Below are 20,460 nucleotides of genomic sequence, written 5' to 3' on the forward strand. Positions count from 1 at the left end.
CAAGTGTGTGATTGTGAGTGTGAACGTTGTCTGTGTTGGCCCTGCGAGGAGGTGGCGACTTGTCCAGGGTGTACCAAGCTTTCCGTCTGAGTGCTGCTGGGATAGGCTCCAGCACTCCCCGCGACCCCGAGAGGGACAAGCGGTAGAAAATGGATAGATGGATTTCAGCTTTTTTCCTTTACATTGTGCCTTTTTGCTCTATCTTTCTCACTTTAATTGTTTTTTTGGTTGGATTTTACTTCTACAATGTGCCGCCAACCATTAAAAAAAAAAAAAAAAAAATACGAGCTGCGCTTTGGACACCCCTAATTTCAGGCATCATTTAAGCTGAGAAATGTTCTGTTCCTTTAGTTATTATGTTCAATACCAATGTCTGTAGCAAAGACTCTTTGGATGTGTATGATAACATGATCCCATTCGGTGCTGCTTTCTAGGCCCAAACTAAAACTACTCATTTATGAACATTGCTGTCTTATTTACCGGTGAGTGTTTGGACACCCAGTGTCTGAGAACATTCAAGACTCTGTTGGTCGCCGCTCGTCTGATCACAAACTCTTTGTCTCCGTTTCTCTGATCTGTTGGAAAACCTGCCCAAAATATTGGAAATATTAGTTCACCATCACTTTACACAAATATTTGCCCCATTAACCATTGCTCATGCCATGGGTGTCAACTATACGACCCGCAGGCCACACAGGACCGCAAACAGGTTTATTCCGGACTGCGACCCGCAAGATCTATTTGCTCAATATAAAAATAAGCTACATTTTTTTAATGAAAGAAACTTCTGTTCTAAATGTGTCCACTAGATGTCGCAATAGAAATTCAAGTGTAACCCACGTCACACATGACAGTGTTTAAAGATGACGTGTCTGCTGACTTCAAAGGCCCTCTGGATTGGCTGCCACTACTCCAATCAGCGCAGGTGCAAGCAAGGAGCTGCTCCTTTTTGTGGCTGGCATCAGATGGCGGCATTATCGATGCACAATACCTTCTTTCATTGTAAATTATCCACTCAATGGATAAAATAACAAAACAGAAAATGCAAAGACATAAGTCAACATTATCATTATCTTTTTAGTTAGAGTTCCATGCAGCGCTTGCAATTGGTTGAAGGCCCGATGTGCACCCTGAACTCCATTATAAAAATGTGTGTTTGTATGTTTGTTGTTTGTTCTATTTTATTTTATGCTCAAATATACTATGTTCACATTAGTTACGTTTGTAGTTATGTTACCTTTATTTCGGCTATAATGGTGTCATTTTGATAATTGTTTTGTTTGTTTTATAATTGTAATATTTGAATGATGATAAATGAATGTGTTGTGACAGTTGCGGATTTCACTAATGTGGCGGTTTGAGGAAACACTAGATTGCTTTTCCAAACTTTTTTATTGGTGAACTGCCAACATGAGAATCCTAAACAGGAAGTGCTAAAAGTTTAATGGCTTTGTAAAAACACTGAGACAAAGTCCAAGTCCATTGTGAACTTTGTGGTGTTTTTGAAACTACACCAATTTTTTCCTCAAAATTTTCAAATAACTTGAAGTGTTTTGCCAAGAGGATTATTTATAATGTGTAAATTTTCAGAATGTGCTTGTTCTATTTTTGGCCCAAGTAAGACAAAGAAAACAATCTGAAGTTGTCTTTATTTTGAAGTTTTAATGCCATGAATTTACCACTCCGGCCAGCGGGGGAATAGATTTTCCTCCATGCGGCCCCTGAGCTAAAATGAGTTTGACACCCCTGGCTTATGCAAAGGTTGGCAACTACATGTACAGTACCTGAGCTGGCGAGAGACATCCGCCGATATTTCTCCTTGGTGGGAGTGCCCTCGTTGGCTCCAGCTGTAGCAATGGCAAAAGCGGAGGCAGCGGAAAGCGCACTGCGGTTGTTGTCAAGCTCTCGACATGAGGACATCACCATGCCGTTGTTGTAGGAGAACAGAGAGAACTCTGCAAGCATAGCCAAAATACATAAAAAAAAAACCTCTAAGGAATACCTAATTTAAAAGTTAAAAGACGAAAAATCGTATAACAGATGTTTGGATTCATATTATTTTCTAAATTTTTGCTCAAAAATTTCTTTATCAACTTTAACTCTATATAAAGATGGCAAACATTTTTAATTTTTTTATTTCAACCCTTTGTGAATGCCCATTTTTTCTAATTATTTCAGTCTTTTATTTTAAAAGATTTGCAAAAAATGACTTATTATCTATATAGTAAATGTTAAAGAGCTAGGGGTAAAGATCAGGCCTAAATATACATAAGATTAGTAATACAAGTTATTTTCATGCATTGTAGTGTATTAGTGCAGTATCATGGGGACAAAAAAGTGCCCATTGACTTTCATTATAACTCAAATGTTTAACTGTACAATCATTACACAAAATAATCATGCATTTACTAACTTCATGGTTTCATTTTGTCATATTTACTGCTTGTAATTACAGGTGAAACTCAAAAAAATGTCAATATCGTGCAAAGGTTTGTCTATTCCAGCAATTAGATTTACAAGGTGAAACTAATACAGTATATGACATACACTCATAACAAGATATTTTTTAAGCCTTCTTTTGATATAAATGTGACGATAATGGCATACAACTTATGAAAACTATTATTGAAAATCTCAGAAAATTTGGGGTTTTCAAAAACTGTAAGCCGTGTACATCAAAAGTATAAAGGCTTTACTTATCTCACTTTGCATGTAATGAGTTTTGATCACTTATTAGTGTCACATTTGAAGTTGAATTGTTGACATGAATGAACTTTGCACAATATTCTAATTTTATGAGTTTCACCTGTGGATGGTACCATTTTGGTCAAGTGTTTCTCACAGGAATTTGACAAAGTTGTGGGAGGTGGGTGGTACTTAATAACGTGATGACGTAACAATCCACAACGGCCATGACACTTTAGAAATATAATGAAAAGCAAAACAAATGATTAGGACCGCAAATTAAGGTTCTTCTGGGGTGGGAAAAAACGTGTGTGCATGTGTGCTGCACTTATGGAGAGACTGGCACTGCAAATAATGTGTGTGTGTGTGTGTGTGTGTGTGTGTGTGTGTGTGTGTGTGTGTGTGTGTGTGTGTGTGTGTGTGTGTGTGTGTGTGTGCGTGCGTGTGTGTGTGTCTGACTAAAACATTTGTTTGCTTGGTCACAATAAACACATTCTTTCAGCTCGCTGGAACCTTCATCAATTGTCACGGACAGGAAAGTATTTAACATGAGAATATAATAAGTCAACATAAAATAATTTTAAAAACTCTTTGCTAAAATAATTCACAAGTAACACAACCAAAGTTATGGTCAAAAATAGAGCAAAAAATTACCTCAAAAGACAAAATTAAGGCAACTTAATTGTACGCTGCCTTCTGCCGAGAGAGACAAGCGGTAGAAAATGGATGGATGAATGGAAAAAGAAAATATAGACAATAGGGCCCCTTTTTTGCTAAACCAACGTTTCTTACTGATTGGTACCTGCTGTTGTGTATTTCTGAACTCCATTAGTCCAGAAAATATGAAATCAAACTGGGGAGGCATGGCAGAGATATTTATGAAGCAATCTTGCCTTCCTTCATACTTCCATGGAATTTACCTGATTTGTGACGTTTTTGCCTTTGGTGACAGATAGAGAGTCCGCCATTGTAGTACACACTGTTTTCAATAAGCTCCTTCTTATTCCTCATCCTTTTGTTGTGGGGCAGACTGGCTCGTACAAAACCCAAAACCAGTGAAGTTGGCACGTTGTGTAAATGGTAAATAAAAACAAAATACAATGATTTGCAAATCCTTTTCAATTTATATTCAATTGAATAGACTGCAAAGACAAGATATTGAATGTTCGAAATGAGAAACTTCATTGTTTTTTGCAAATAATCATTAACTTAGAATTTAATGGCAGCAACACATTTTTGATAAATGGCTTTGGCTATGCATAGTAGAGTTCTCCACTTGCATCAGTCCATCTTAGATGAGCTCGGGCCCAGTGAAGCGTTTCTGGGTGTTGTTGATCAATGGCTTTGGCTTTGCATAGTAGAGTTTTAACTTGCACCTACAGATGTAGCGACCAACTACAGTTACTGACAGTGGTTTTCTGAAGTGTTCCTGAGCCCATGTGGTGATATCCTTTACACACTGATGTCGCTTTTTGATGCAGTACCGCCTGAGGGATCGAAGATCCATAATATCATCTCTTACGTGCAGTGATTTCTCCAGATTCTCTGAACCTTTTGATGATATTACGGACCGTAGATGGTGAAATCCCTAAATTCCTTGCAATAGCTCGTTGTGAAATGTTATTCTTAAACTGTTCAACAATTTGCTCACGCATTTGTTCACAAAGTTGTGACCCTCTCCCCATCCTTGTGTGTGAATTACTGAGCATTTCATGGAAGCTGCTTCTATACCCAATCATGGCACCCACCTGTTCCCAATTAGCCTGTTCACCTGTGGGATGTTCCAAATAAGTGTTTGATGAGTATTCCTCAACTTTCTCAGTCTTTTTTTGCCACTTGTGCCAGCTTTTTTGAAACATGTTGCAGGCATTAAAATGAGCTAGTAAAAAAAAAAAGTTTTCCAGTTCGAACGTTAAGTATCTTGTCTTTGCAGTCTATTCAATTGAATATAGTTTGAAAAGGAATTGCAAATCATTGTATTCTGTTTTTTTTGTACGATTTACACAACGTGCCAACTGTACATGCATATGCATCCTGTTTCCATTTATAATACAAAGTAGCATACAGTTTTAACACATTGCTGTCAGTAGACACGCTATGTAAGCTCTAAAAACTATAACAAGGATGGCGAGGAGAAGACGCAGTCGAAATGGCACATAAAATAGACCTCCCACAAAACTGTGCATCCTGGGGGACGGTCAGAAAGCAGCTTGAAAGCGGTCTGTAAAACATAATCTATGCAACATTTTGACCAAATAACCACAATTACATGTTATGTAGACCACAAGGAAGAGCTTTAAATGTAGAACAAATCATAATATGACCCCTTTAAGGCTTTGGTTGACATCAGCAGATTTGACTGTATGTCCTTCCTTCAGTCTCCTCTAGGGGGCTAACACAAACCAACATGCTTTATGTTCTTATCCTCCAGTCGGGGGCGCTACAGACCAACACCAGCATCTCCTCTCTCCAGCAGGCGTTGGCATTCAAACTGAGTGCAGCTAAATATAGCCACCAAATATCAGCATAACATAGTATTCAACAGATTCTCCGCAGTCTATTCAAAACGACATGAAGAACACAGACGCATCGAAACGGGTCAACATTCCTACACTCCTTCACCATCACTTTGTTACAGAAAAGGAGAGGGGGGGGTTGGTTTTAATGCCCCCCCACCACCGTGCTGCAATGTGGTGGTGAGATTTAGGAGGCACAGATAATCTTGGCTGCGGCGAAACAGCCTCATTATCCGTGGGTGGAAAGGGAAAACACGCTGTGGCTGTAGTTGCTATGACACAAGTTTCCCTGACACCTACTCAAGCCAACACTGGCTTCCCCTGCATGTTCCTCATCGTCGACTTAGGCTTTTGACGCAGTGCCACAGTGTCTCTTTTGTGTTGGCTTTTGCACAAAGACTCCACAACAGCAAAGCGCGTACACTGCATGCGTGCTCTTGTGTAACACGCCGCCTCGCTGAAGTGACGTCACGGCTCTCTTTGTGGAACAACACGCACCTGAGGAGTTTTTGCATTTGATGTTTTTCGGGGTGGTTGGTGACTTTGTGGGCGAGGCATCCGGGTCGGCGTCATCGCTCTGGTTTTGGTCGTTGTCACTTTCTTCCCGCACGGACAGATCTGCTCCATCGGACGATAATAAAGTCAGTAGGTTTGATGGCGATTGTGTGTGTTTGGTTTTACCTTGTTTGCACACTGAGGTGTCCTCCACCTTGTCCTTCTTGTCCTCGCCCTCGTCCGGTATTTTGCTGGCGATGGGGCTGGACACGTAGAGTTTGTTGATGTCCAAGGTGGTCTTGCTGAAGGGGGACACGGTCGAGTACATGCTTGCATAGCCGTTGGAGGAGCAGCTCAGGGCAGCCAGGTCGAGAGCTTTGCCCCCGGTGATGATGGGGATGTTGAGGGACAGCTTGCGTCGCCGGTTCGGAGACGAGTTCTTGGCGATGGCCAAAGGGGGAGGGGAGGAGAACTTCCGGCTGGCCCTCGGGGAACTGGGTGGCTCTCCGTACAGGAGTTTGTTATTCTGGCTGCTTGCAAAGAACAACTCCAGGGACCTGCGTCACAGAAGAACTTTTCTAAATACACAGCCTTCTTAAATAATGTATGCAAGCCCGGTCTATTTGCGGCTGTGTCTGGTTGATTCTGAGCAACATACAGTGCAGGCTGCAGTGTTTCAGGAAAAAAAAAAAAACTCTCTCGCTCCCTGCCACCCTCCTGGCGACCTCATGGGTTCCCATAAATAGCACAGCGAATGATAGCGCTTGGCCGCCGCTGACACAAGCAGCCAAGTGTAGGTGTTTCACAGTGACATGACAAGTGCCATGAGGGTTGGGAGGGGGGTGCATGCTGCAGGGCGTGGGCACTGGGGCGGGCGAGCTGCAGATTATCTTAACCCCGCATCGGCCTCTGCACCGCCTCCGGCCTGCGGAGAGTGGAGTTAGCCCCACCGCATGGCTCCATCAATATTTCATACCTTGGAGCTTTGGCTACAAGGACAAATGGAGGGATGGGGAGGGATGGGGAGGGATGGGGGAGGGTGGGGTCCTGCAGCAGTGAGCTTGGTTGCCGTAGCGCGACAGAAGACCAGTGAGAAAGACTGGACCCCTGTGATGCATCTTGGAGTCCAACTACTTAGTTTGTACCAGATGTGCTCCGATATTTTGAAATCAACAACCAAAAGTTGGGACTCACCTTGCAGGGATGGCACTGATAGGCTTCTTGTAAATGGTGATGAGTTTGTCCAGCACCACGTCAGCGGTGGTGAATACGCGGTAAGAGTGCAGGAAAGTGTTGAGGAAGTCGATAGAGAGGAAGCGCAGGTCAGTCAGCCTCTCTAGCAGACGTTCCACGCTGGCATAGCGGATCTGCAGCACCTTGCAGGAGTTCATCATCTTACTGAAGCGGATGTCCACGTCGTCGCAGTACAGACTGGAGTCGGACCTGTGCACCAGAAGACGGTGTGAACATGATTTTAGGTTAATAGAATATTCAATAGTGCAGACCTAAAAGGGTACAACAGAACATCATGTGTTAATATCTCACATAAACAAACTATATGGACGGATGTCTACGGATGATCTCATTCATCCAGGTCATTGTATTCTCAATCGTCGCAACTGGACTGCTCATTTTGTCTGAGAAGACGTTTTGCCTCACATCTGAGTAGACTTCACCAGGACTTGAATTGGTCAGATCTACTCCATTCTAATTTTAACTTAGATCGGTCAGATCTAGTCTAGGCTTCAGCAGTTCATGGTCAAAGAGATTAGTCATATATAGTCCAATCTAATTTAAATTTAAAATTGGTCAGACCTAGTCTAATCGAAAAATAACTTAGATTGGTCAGATCTAGTCAAATATAAAATAAAGATACATTGGTAAATTCGAGTCCATTCAAAGTCACTCATAGATCGGTCAGATCGAGTCTCGACTTCATTAGTTCACGGTCATAGAGATTAGTCATATCTAGTCCAATCTAAAGCTAATTTAGAGTGGTCAGATCTAGTTTAAGCTTCTTAGACTTAGATTGGTCACATCTAGTCTTAGACTTAGATCGGTCACATCTAGTCTTAGACTTAGATTGGTCACATCTAGTCTTAGACTTAGGTTGGTCAGCTCAAGTCTAGTGGCTGGTGCCAAAACCCCAAATATTTATACTCCAAAACCAGGAGTGTGTGCCTGGGCAAGGACGGTTTCGCCCTATGGTAGTAAGAGAAAAAAACCCTGTTTTGATGCAAATGAGCAATCCTACTGTCAAAGCCAACTGCAGTTGTTGAAGTGTAATTTCCCCTCGTTAGCATTGAGGTATTGTTTGGCAGAACCATTGTAAGAACCCCACGTAAACATTCCATTCAGTTGTAAACAAATAGCACAAATGGAATTCTGGTCACCTTCTGTGACCAGAATGTTTCTAACTCCTGTTATTTGTTGGAGGCTAAATTGCAGTGTCTTTTAGGAATGGTTGAAAGGACAGTGTTGCACGTGGGAGACAGGTGGTGTCGCAGACCACCTCCTCTGTTCAGGGATGGTTTTTCAACTGGGACATAGATGGCTTCCCTCACTCCTCTTTCGTACCATCCGTCCTCCCTGTCCAGAAGCTGTACATTTTTGTTCTCAAAGGAATGCTGTTTCTCCCTGAGGTGCAGGTAGACAACTGAGTCTTGGCCTGAGGAGTTTGCCCGTATATGCTGTGCCATAGTGGTTGTTTTGTTTACCCAATATATAAATCAGTGCGTTCATCATTACACTCTTTGCTGTTGAACGCGCAAAAACAACTCTTGAATGAAAGAGTGAGACAAGTCAATTTCACAATTGAAAGCCTCAAAGTAAAATCTGATGATCAAATTGAACGTCCTGAGCAATGACCTGGATGAATGGGAACGTTCATAGATATATGATTGTTATTATTGTTAGAGTTTCTAACAACAACAATTTAATTTTGATCTCCAGCTTTGATTAATTTATGTGCTTTGCAAACTACAGTGCATGAGAGATGATAAAAAAGGAAAGCAATAAAAAAAGACACATGAATACAAAAATAACAAATTAGTAATGAAATAGGTAATTTCTTAACTCTTGAGTTGAAATTTACATCTTACTTTTCCAAAAATGTACCAGATAAATATTTTAAAAATGTAAACAGGAAGTGGCAAGCAGATGACACTACTACACAAAAAAAAGTCTGACTTGATCATCTGCGGGACGGTGACTTTAGAGTTGTCCTCGAAGGCGTTCATCATGAGGCCATTGCAGCGGATGTTGTCGATGCACTGTAAGACACACACACAAAGGTCAGTAAGCGAGTCCTCACCTAGACGGAAGGTGTGGACTAACCTGACTGATGTCACTGGTCCACGCAGACTTCTCCTGCCTGGAGGACGCCACCAGGATGACTGTGAACGACTGACTGTCTTTTGGCTCCACCACAATCTTGAAGTCCAGGTGCTCCATGTCCTGGACGCCTTTGTCGGATTTGGCTAAGGAAAAAAACAGTTCTCTATCAATTCAAAGAAGTTGTACTTTGGCTTGAAGTCAGGAAGTTTTGTATTCGCTGGTGTTCGATTGTCTGTCTGTTAGTTAGTAACAATGTTCAAAAAGTTATGAGCGGATGCTAAAAACTTTGAGAAAATATCAGAAATTAGATAAGGAACACGTAATCTCAATCACTGCTCAGTGCTTCATTGTGTGTCTTTTCTGTGTTTTTCACCCATCTATCCCATGAGGTTTGTTCGTCTGTCTGTGTTTTTTGGCTAAATATGTTTGAAATGAACATTCCCCATCAAAATCAATTGAGTTGTACCTTGCTGACTCCTTCAAAAACGCAATTTTAACATGTAAATGTTTTTTGAAAAGAAATACAAACTCCCTCATAACAAATATTGTATAATATACGATATAATAGAGTGTACTAAAAATGTCATTTTATGAAGTAATGTCAAAAAAATTTACAGCATTTACCTACAGGCAATATTCCCTCTAATTGTTCATGTGTGTGAGCAAACACAAAAACTCCCTGACCATTCAGTGGAGCACATGTGAGCAACATCACACGTGGCAATACCAGCAGCACACCTGTTTTAAACCAATCTTTTATTATAACACTCAAATGAGAGGAGTTATTTTCATGAGATTATTTTGTAATATTGGTGATTTGGCCCACTTATAATGAAAATAAAAGAAATCTTGTTTTTCATAAACTATGGATTAGTATTGTACAATATGTCTGGGTGGGGGTCCTGCTTTGGAAATCATTTGTACCCCTTTCAGAGATCACATTTAGTTCCCCTTAAACATCCTCATGTTGCACAATGAAATGTAAGCATAGGATGAAGTGTATATTCCTGTAACTTTCTCTAGTAACAGCATTCCATGATTAATATCAATAAATGAACATTAATAATAAATGACAGTAGAATAAGCACATGTATGACTGAGTAGTCATAGTGTAACTCTGTGTGGTGTTTGAGTTGTCCGACTTTTTGTGTGGCCATAAACGCACCAGTGGCTAGCGGTATGCGTGTTGGTGACAGCTAGTGACAAGTTGGTTTTGGCCTGGTTTGTACGGCAGAAAATGACTAGTTTTTCGAGATAGAAGTTTTTTACTCATGTTTTTGGTGTGGTTATGGCCGAATATAAACAGTTTTGCTCAATAAAGTGATCGATATAATTCCTGTCCTCGAAGCATCTCGATAGACGTTACAATAATTGAACGGTGTTCAATTGAACGGTGTTGACTAACACCGTTAGGGCCGCTTGTTGTCACTGTCACTGCATTACAAAATTACACAGAATAAATGTGTTTATTTTGTTTAGAATTCAGATGGGTTTGATTTGGTGCGCGGCATATATTTGCTGTGCGCAGAGGATGCTTGACCAGTGCGCATTTGCGCAGGCGCGCACCTTAGAGGGAACGTTTCCTTTAAGCTGCTTCTTCGTCAAATACACCTTCAGCAGCTTCTCCATATTTTCATGAATAAATGTCCTGAATTTGAATAGTTATTTTAATGTCTTTGGCTTTTTTGACTCACTCAGAGTGGTGCGGATTGTAAAGCACTATGCTAGTTGCCTCGTGCTGCCAAGTCAACTAGATATTTTTGTTGACTTATTTCTTTATTTAACGAATATCATCCACTTATTTTTCTCAGCACTGTCCTTCACAGTCTCTTTCGTTGTTCCTGTGGTTGGAAAAACATGTCATTCTTAAGCCAAAAGCTAATGCTGATGGTTAAAACACTGGATGTTTTGGTCGGGTATTTCGGTGTTCACTGTGCCGAGTCATACCAAAGACTATAAAAATGGGACCCATAACCTCCCTGCTTGGCACTCAGCAACAAAGGGTTGGAGTTGGGGGTTAAATCACCAAAATGATTCCCGGGCGCGGCGCCGCTGCTGCCCACTGCTCCCCAAGGGGATGGGACAAATGCAGAGGACAAATGTCCCCACATCTAGTGTGTGTGTGACAATCATTGGTACTTTAATCTTTAATCTTAATGTTCGCTATGCCCATTAGCAGCTGTGAGGCTCGTAAACCGAATTATTGCTCGGAATCTAAAACATAATAGGTCAAGAGACACGTCCTATCTAAAAAAAAAAAAACTTGTATGCTGAGGTACCACTGCAGTAAAAGCCCAGTCTAGTATCACACGTTACTCAACAAACTCCATATGATTCCTGCAAGCTGCAACACACTCACACTCGTCATCAGTGCCCTCAGGGTCCTCCATAAGAGTGCAGTCTATAAGGGAGACCACGCCATTCTGCAAACAAACACAATGTTCATTTAGTTTCTTCATGCCAGCCTCATTTGACTCACCATGCTGGAATGCAAACATTTGTTTATATATTTATTATGATGTCTTGTTTACATCGTTCGAATGGAGATGGGATTAAATGGGATACTATCCATTTTTTATATTCTAGGTTTTTTGTGGCTTTTTTCTTTAAAAGCCATTTGCGGACCACTGCAAAGTTTGGTTGGCCTGCAGCATATCGTTAGAATAAAATTAAACACAAAAAGAGCAAAAACACATAATATAGTGAGAAAAAGCTGACATTTTGATACTAATAACTTGGAGTGTCCTGATCCCATATTGATATCAAATAGCGATCCGGTTTAAGAAAAACAACAAATACATGACTGAGCTAGACATACGTGATAAGTGTCCTTAATTCAGTGCTTTTCAAATAGTATTAGTGTATTTTTTAATTCTTGAACAATACACAAGTATTCAGCAGGGTGGCATGTAGGTGCTGGTGCCAGCAACTTATAGAGTGATTTGTACAGTTTGTTTGTACAGATAAATAAATACGGAAACAAATAAAAAACAAACTAATATTATCATGTTCTTAACCGTATTTCAATTTAGGGCGTGTGTGAAAAAAAAATCATGTTCCCAAGGGAAGGCTTGACAAAAACTATTTGAGACACACTGCCTTAATTGAACAACATTACAGTCTAAAACACAACAATTGTTAATATAAACAAGTATCAAATAATGACTTACAGACAAAAAGTTTCCAAGGCTGAAGCGTATTAGAAAGTATCCAGTAACAAAGGTGTCCGCATCATTAAACTTACTGTGTCATTAGCTTAATGAATTATTGTGACCAATATGTGTCACAAAAAAAAACCCAATTACCACTCCATTTCAATTTAAAGACAGCATAAGTCCATTCCAGTTGGTTATTAATACATTTTTGATGACTACCATTGCTCTCTGTATGAGTAATTTTACTTTATTTAACGTTTTCTTACATTCCACACTACAAAATAATACAAATGTGTATAATTTGTCCTGTGCTCTTCCATCACTGTCTGGTTTGGATCTGGAATCAAGCTGGACAGACACAGACGGCAACGGACAATTACGACTGCGGAAAAGATCACCGGTGTCGACCTTACCCCCATCCAGCACTTAAACCGGTCCAGGGTGAGGAAACGGGCAGGTAGACCCCTCACACCCTGGCCACAAACTGTTCAAACTCCTCCCCTCCGGCAGGCGTTACAAACACAAGCCGTCATTAGAGCAGGCTATCAATCTGATGAACGCTGTGGAATACCACTTACTGTGGATGTACTAACTCATGTTCACGTCATCATCTTTTTGTTTACCACTGCACCATTCTTTATTAGCCTTGCACATGTTAGTTATATAAGTACTTGTTTATATATTTAGTTAATATTTATTTTTAACATTGAACAAGAGAGCACAGTCTACCAAGTCAAATACTTTGTGGGCTATATAAATAAAGCTGATTTTAATTCTTATATCGGATTAAGCCAATACGCAGAGCTCCAATTTCAGTATCGTATAATGTCACCTATAACACACATCTGACACAAAGTTATGTCTTCAAATGTAAGGTGGAGGAGGAGAACAATGGCTGAAACATCCTGGGTGAAACCTTCAGAATAAAAGCACATTCACAACTTTAGTTTTGTCATTATGTGCTCTCAAATTTTAATATATGACTAATTATATCAACAATTAGATATGTTTGTGTTTACCGGTTTCCCACCTTTTTCTGTAAGGGGTGCCGGAAGTTGGCAGACCACTGTTTGTCTGCTCTTGAATGGGATTGTGCTGAAAATCTCAATTTCCCCTCGGGGATTAATGAAGTATTTCTGATTCTGATTCTGATTCTGATAAATAATTTCTGTTTTTAACATTTTTTACAGAATAAAAAATATCAAAAATGACCCCCACATGCTTGACTTTTTTAGTATGCAGCCCTCGGTGGAAAAAGTATGGACACCCCTGCTGTGCTGTATGTAGAGAAATTGACGTGTGTGTGGCCTCATTTTAGACAGCCAAATGCTTCACTTTAAGTTTGAGCTAACTGAAATAATAAGACGGCATCAAAGTGACATCAAACATGAAAAATGAGCGTCCCTCCAGAGGTCATAGCCACCTATAAAAGCCACGCCATCGCCTCAGTAATACGCTCTGTTCAAACTCTGCTGCATGAGAGAAGCTGAAGTCGGCGGCTTGGGCCCCACCTTGGTGAGATGAAGCTTTCCCCCAGAACCTCTGGTGCAGATGATTAAATGCTTGGAGAAGAGGAAGCACTGCCTCTCCCCCTCCTTCTTCAAAGACAGAGAGCCCAGGCGCCCACGGGTGATCTTGCCCTTCTCGCTCATCGGTACCTGGATGAGAGAGCCTGACAGTGCAATGGAGACACAGGAGGAAGATAGGAGATACATATATAAATATAAAAGACTATACAGTGGGTTGAACACAAGGAATGTAATAAGAATGAAAACGGCTGTGATAAAACCTGTACAAGTAAAGTTTTCTGTTACACAAATAGCAAGTGTAAATGCTGTAATATTACCACGCTTATGTTAATGACCTGTCTATGTTCTTGTCCCCTGTGTTCCTCTTTATACTAAACAAGTGCCCACTTAAGTTGAAATCGACATTGGAAAGCCAAAGTGGTCATTTACTTGAAAAATTGGTCCGTTATCTCAATTTTGTCTGTCAGGACACCCCCTGATGTACAACAATTCTATGGTGAACCCTCAAATTGAATTACTATTGAGTAATGTAGTTAGTGGCTGCAGTTTTTGCACTGCACTTTCAAATCTGGGCTTAAAGCTTGATTTTGCTACCTTTATATCAAACTGGGTCTCTACCTTGTTTTTAATTGCAGCAACAGAAAAAAAAAACATCTCACAGAGATAAGATGTTGCAAAGTAGAATGGCATTAAACATAAAACCAGTCTTTCTACTATAGTTACGGTGAATCCGAAGGCTATGTATGCTTCGTCGTACTGAAGATATCGTCACTTGTTTTCCTTGTTGCTGACGATTTCTCCCTTTTTTCCATTCCTGTCTCAAATTTTTTCATCGCTTCACCTCTGAAGCGTGTGTTCCTGTGTAACTTAGTACTTCTACTAGATCAGTGGTTCTTAACCTGGGTTCGATCTAACCCTAGGGGTTCGGTGAGTCGGGCTCAGGGGTTCGGCGGAGGTCAAGACACACCCGACTCATCGTGTAAATAAAAACTTCTCCCTATCTGCGTATTACGGATACGGCAACAGCAGAAGTCACACTGATTTGCAGGTGTGTAATTTGTTGTGAGTTTATGCACTGTGTTGGTTTTGTTCTTTGAAGAAGGTGATGTTCATGCACGGTTCATTTTGTGCACCAGTAAAAAAACATGGTAACACTTTAGTATGGGGAACATATTCACCATTAATTAGTTGATTATTAACATGCAAATCAGTAACATATTAGCTCTTAACTAGTCATTATTAAGTACTTATTAATGCCTTATTCGGCATGGCCTTATTATAACCCTAACCCTCTAACCCTGGCCCTAACCCTCTAACCCTAACCAAATAACTCTAAATGAATTCTTTGTTGATTAGAATATATTCCCCATACTAAAGTGTTACCAAAAACATATAACTTTGTCTTGAATTTGAAAAAATAAAAATAAAAATATTTTTCACTAAAGAAGGGTTCGGTGAATGCGCATATGAAACTGGTGGGGTTCGGTACCTCCAACAAGGTTAAGAACCGCTGTACTAGATAGAACAGGGTTGGATTGAACAGTCCTGCCATTTTGCTGTGGCAATATCATACCGTATGTAGCTGTATCACTTCTTCTGATACGCAGTGTCATTGTGGCCATTAATCCTGACTTCATTATTTTGATAGTATTCATTTTTGTTTTGTAGTGTTTTCTTTATTGTGCTCCTGAGTTAAGGTTGCTGATGAAATTTAAAGGGATTATTATTTAATTATTTAAATAGACTCACTTGAAATCCTTTCGGTCACAGACTAAAAAACAATGTTAAGACATGTATTCTTTGTTGTAAGTTGATTTACTGTATATTTTTTTATTTTTTGTTTATATATACATATATATATATATATATATATATATATATATATATATATATATATATATAATATATATATATATATATATATATATATATATATATATATATATATATATATATATATATATATATATACATATATATATATATATATATACTATATCATTGTACTTATCAAGAGGCCATTTGGGATATATTGCACAGTCCAACATTATTGCACATTATAGTCAGAAAAATAAAAGACATGACACATGAGGACATGACGGACACATTGTGCTCACTCAGGCCTGTTTAATGCTACTATGGCTCTTGGGTAAAAACAGTTTTTTAGTCTATTTGTGCCCGCTTTTAGCACCCTATGGCCGAGGGTAGCAGGTCTGGGTGGCCGTCTTTGATGCCGTCTTATTATTTCACTTACAATCATTACAATAGACAGGAGTATATTGTGAAATTTCATTTTGACCTTAAAACCTTGAGTACTGGTAACCTATTACATTTACTGTGAAATTACTTTTTGACCTTCAAACCGGAAGTAACGTATGTTTGCGAATTAGCGATTAGCGCTAGTAACAATTACTTTTTTAACTCAGATTTCACATAGCTGTGGCTGTGTTTTCAAGTAAACATTGCTATCACTGCGTGAGAATGTGATATTTTTAAGTGTTCTTTTTTAATTCATAGTCATGTTTAAAGCAGCTAGTATTTTCCCATGTAGTGTGTCTTTTCGTGACCTCCTTGCTTTTATCTTACGTCCGCCTGTTTGTCGGCTCATAGAGCTGTTTTGGCGAGTTCCTTATCTGTTTTGAAGAAGCAGCTGTGCTCCTTTCTGGGCGAGAGGGGCTGTTTTCGTTCTACATAAGATGACTCTTTTTGTTTGGATTTAGTCCTCGCTTGCTGATGCTATAGTTGCATTGTAAGGGCTGGTCTCCTGAAGCTTCAGTAAAACTTAGTATTGTACCATTCTGTCTCTGATGTCCTTTTTACTCAACATATATGTCATCAAAAAGAACTTGGGCTTGACCGGTGTGTTTTATTCCCTGAGAGGAAGAGTGGTCAAGCGCAACAATTGTCATCAAAAGAACATCAGTAAGGCCAATATGTCCATCTTTTACACTCATGCTACGAGCTATGTTGTTAACAGTTCTGGCTAGAGCAACAAATTTCCGCCGCCAGCTAACAGTTTTGTGCTCTTGGTTTACCACTAGATAACGATTCCTCGAGGCACAGAAAAATCCTTAATCATTCTTTGTAATCAAGGTACTCAAATTACTCAAGGAGTATAAGATATCAACTAAAAACAGACAAGTCTAAATAAAAATTTGGAGTTAAACAACGTCAACAGAGCGCTTATTATCGCCATTTTTATTTCTGTCTCTGACGTAAGTCACAAGTAAATTTGCAAGCAACTGTTGGTTGTAGTTTCAATTTTGGCTATGTTGACAACCAACCGCTTAAGCCGACGTCAGTCAGCCAGTTTGAAGGGTGTCGACCTCAACGAGCAGTGATGGGCAAGCTACTTGGAAAATGTAGTAAGCTAAGATTCAAGTTACTCTTGATTAAATGTAGCTAATCTACAGGGGAAGCTATCCCCAGTGAATTGTAGCAAACACACACACACACACACACACACACACACACACACACACACACACACACACACACACACACACACACACACACACACACACACACACACACACACACACACACACACACACACACACACACACACACACACACACACACACACACACACACACATATAGATAAGTATATATACATATTTATATATGTGTATATATGTATGTATATATGAATGCAGCTGAGATAGGCTCCAGCACCACCCGTGACCCCGAAAAGGACAAGCGGTAGAAAATGGATGGATGGATGGATATATGTATGTATGTATGTATGTATGTATTTATGTATGTATGTATGTATGTATATACAATATGTATGTATATATGACCCCCGGTATGGCATGCATTAGGCCCACATGTATAATATCAATGTTAATGTAACTGAGAGTTACAAATGGACCCTTGGGTCCATCACTATTAACTATCTGTCATTTAGTTGGGGACACCCTACAACTACCTCTCGGCGTACCCGCACGCCACTGTTTGTATTTATTTTAGGTTGCCTTCTCTTTTGCCCACCCCTATAAATGTTATTAATTTTCTCTGCCTTCAGTAAAATAAAAAAACAGCATCTATTTATATCTTGACAAAAAATACAATGACTTATGTGTTGTGTGGGAACAGTTTAGGGGTGTGGGAAAAAATCGATTCAAATTCGAATCGCGATTCTCACGTTGTGCGATTCAGAATCGATTCTTATCGATTTTTGATTTATTCATAAAAAACAATTTTAATTTTTTTTTTTTTTTTAATTAATCAATCCAACAAAACAATACACAGCAATACCATAACAATGCAATCCAATTCCAAAACCAAACCCGACCCAGCAACACTCAGAACTGCAATAAACAGAGCAATTGAGAGGAGACACAAACACGACACAGAACAAACCAAAAGTAGTGAAACAAAAATGAATATTATCAACAAAAGTATCAATATTAGTTACAATTTCAACACAGCAGTGATTAAAAATCCCTCATTGGCATTATCATTAGACATTTATACAAAAAAAAGAACAATAGTGCCACGGTAGCTTACACTTGCATCGCATCTCATAAGCTTGACAACACTCTGTCTCCAATATTTTCACAAAGATAAAATAAGTCATATTTTTGCTTCATTTAATAGTTAAAACAAATTTACATTATTTCAATCAGTTGATAAAACATTGTCCTTTACAATTATAAAAGCTTTTTACAAAAATCTACTACTCTGCTTGCATGTCAGCAGACTGGGGTAGATCCTGCTGAAATCCTATGTATTGAATGAATAGAGAATCCTTTTGAATCAGGAAAATATCGCTTTTGAATCGAGAATCGTGTTGAATTGAAAAAAAAATCGATTTTGAATCGAATAGTGACCCCAAGAATCGATATTGAATCGAATCGTGGGACACCCAAAGATTCACAGCCCTAGAACAGTTGGTAATGGTTATGTGCAGTAAAACTCTTCATGGACTCACCTTAATTTGTGTTCCTAAATTAGTTTCCTCCAAACACATACATTTGTCTAAATATGGCTAAGGACACGCATTATTTAGGGTTTCCTGGACGTCGTCTTCATCACTAAAGGAAAAATCGAATCTGTTGGAAAAAATCCCTCTGCCAGAAGTGCCCCTCTGTCCCCGACTCCCTGGTCGTCATGTGACATGAAGGCGTGCCTTATCTTGCATCTGATTAGCCAGTCCCTAATGGTTTCGCCCTAACCTTAGCCAATTGTGACTCATCATACGAACACCAACCAATCACCATGGATGTTCTCCGTATGTATGGATGTTCTCATTCATCAATGTCTTGTTCTTTCTCTATAGTATTTGGCCTGGATTCACAGTCCATTTTCTCTATTTGGAGTTTGTAGCTTTCAGGTAAGCTACCTCGCTACATGAGTCCAAAAATGGCTAGGCTACAGGAGTCGCTATTCGTTCAAAAAGTAGTGAAGCTACCGCCAAGCTACTGGGAAATGTAGTTAACCTACGTAGCTTCGCTGCATGTAGCTAGTTACTGCCCATCACTGTGAACGGGTTTGTCTTGAGAGAAAATATTCAGAAAAATATGTTCTATAGATACATACAAACCAGTAGGTAGCACCAAATAACTTCTCCAGGCTAAGAGCTTTTATTGCTGGTACTCTCAAACACACCACTTTAAGAGATATTTTTGTGAAATTCCATGTTGTATTTGTATTTATGTGTTTTCTTCTATGAATGCACATGAGATATATCAGCCACATATCTTTTTCTCCCCCCTTTGTCATCCATCACAACCTTTTGGGGACGCCTGACATTTTACAGATTAATCATCACTTGGCCCCAGGTGGAACAATCTAATTACATTTGGAAATTAAAGACTCTCCTCGCAGGGATGTTCCCCAAAGGCGGAGAGAGCGAGAGCTGAATTAAAACAAAAACAATTTTAACACTCGCAGGCCCCAGGAGAAGACGTAAAATGAGTGAGTCGAGAGTTTTACCTTGTCTCACGAAGGTCTGGCTGGTGTCCAGGAGGATCTCACAGCCCTCCACAATCATGCGCTCTATGGCCAGGTTCTTCCTGATGTTCTCCGTCTCGCTCACTTCGTCATGCATGATTCTGTGAGAAAAGGAACACTTATGGGATCCTGTGGACAAAAGTATCGAGACACACGGACAGGCAGAAAACATGGAATGTGACCCCCGTAATAATCGAGGGAACACTGTACTTGAAAATAAAAATCACAAAATAGGTAAAAATAAAATGTTTCTATTATGCCTGTCTTCCAAAACCACTAAAGTGGTACCTCAAGTATTTAAAGATATGAGTATATTTTATAGGCTTTTTGTTATGCTTCAAGTTTCGAGCCTAAATTCGAGTGACGTGCCGAGTGAATGCCACAGTGAACCCTGTAAGGTCCGCCCAAAAACAGTGGAGACGGGATGTGTGGTTTGAAACATCCAGGAAATATCTACAGTGTTGTCGACACTGACTCCAACCCCACCTCCTTTCCGCTGCACAACAAGAATATTAACGAACAAAGTAAAGTGAGTTAATTTGTTTTCTTAATCATTGTAGCGTCCTGTTAAGGAGTTTTGTGACTTGCAACTGTGAGTGCACCACAGGGCTAGTGACAGTTTGTGTGCGTGTCAGCAGGGCGGCTGCTTATGAGGAGGACAGTACAGCTAATTTTTATTTTTTTGTCTTTGTTAATAAATAGTGTTACCCCTTTGTCAACACTTTATATTGTGTTCAAAGTGAACAAAACTTTTACTAACATATGGACTTTTGTTAAAGCTGGA

The 20,460-nt window shown here is 39.7% G+C and overlaps 1 protein-coding gene across 2 annotated transcripts in view; it reads right to left on the minus strand.

The window, feature by feature from the left end:
* The window catches only part of rasgrf1 (Ras protein specific guanine nucleotide releasing factor 1), an 85,417-nt gene that overhangs the window by 17,536 nt on the left and 47,421 nt on the right, over positions 1–20,460 (minus strand). The window contains exons 9-18 of one of the 2 annotated variants that reach the window (XM_062042550.1): positions 19,659–19,777; positions 13,699–13,859; positions 11,392–11,455; positions 9,033–9,175; positions 8,886–8,968; positions 6,891–7,139; positions 5,883–6,253; positions 5,700–5,819; positions 1,785–1,955; positions 481–587 (exon numbers count right to left, since the gene is read on the minus strand). In XM_062042550.1, the coding sequence (XP_061898534.1) occupies positions 481–587; positions 1,785–1,955; positions 5,700–5,819; positions 5,883–6,253; positions 6,891–7,139; positions 8,886–8,968; positions 9,033–9,175; positions 11,392–11,455; positions 13,699–13,859; positions 19,659–19,777 (1,588 nt within the window). Of the gene's footprint in view, positions 1–480; positions 588–1,784; positions 1,956–5,699; positions 6,254–6,890; positions 7,140–8,885; positions 8,969–9,032; positions 9,176–11,391; positions 11,456–13,698; positions 13,860–19,658; positions 19,778–20,460 lie in introns of both variants that reach the window. The other variant, XM_062042549.1, reaches the window with a different exon arrangement.

The sequence above is a fragment of the Entelurus aequoreus genome, linkage group LG03 (assembly GCF_033978785.1).
Source record: "Entelurus aequoreus isolate RoL-2023_Sb linkage group LG03, RoL_Eaeq_v1.1, whole genome shotgun sequence".
NCBI lineage: Eukaryota > Metazoa > Chordata > Actinopteri > Syngnathiformes > Syngnathidae > Entelurus > Entelurus aequoreus.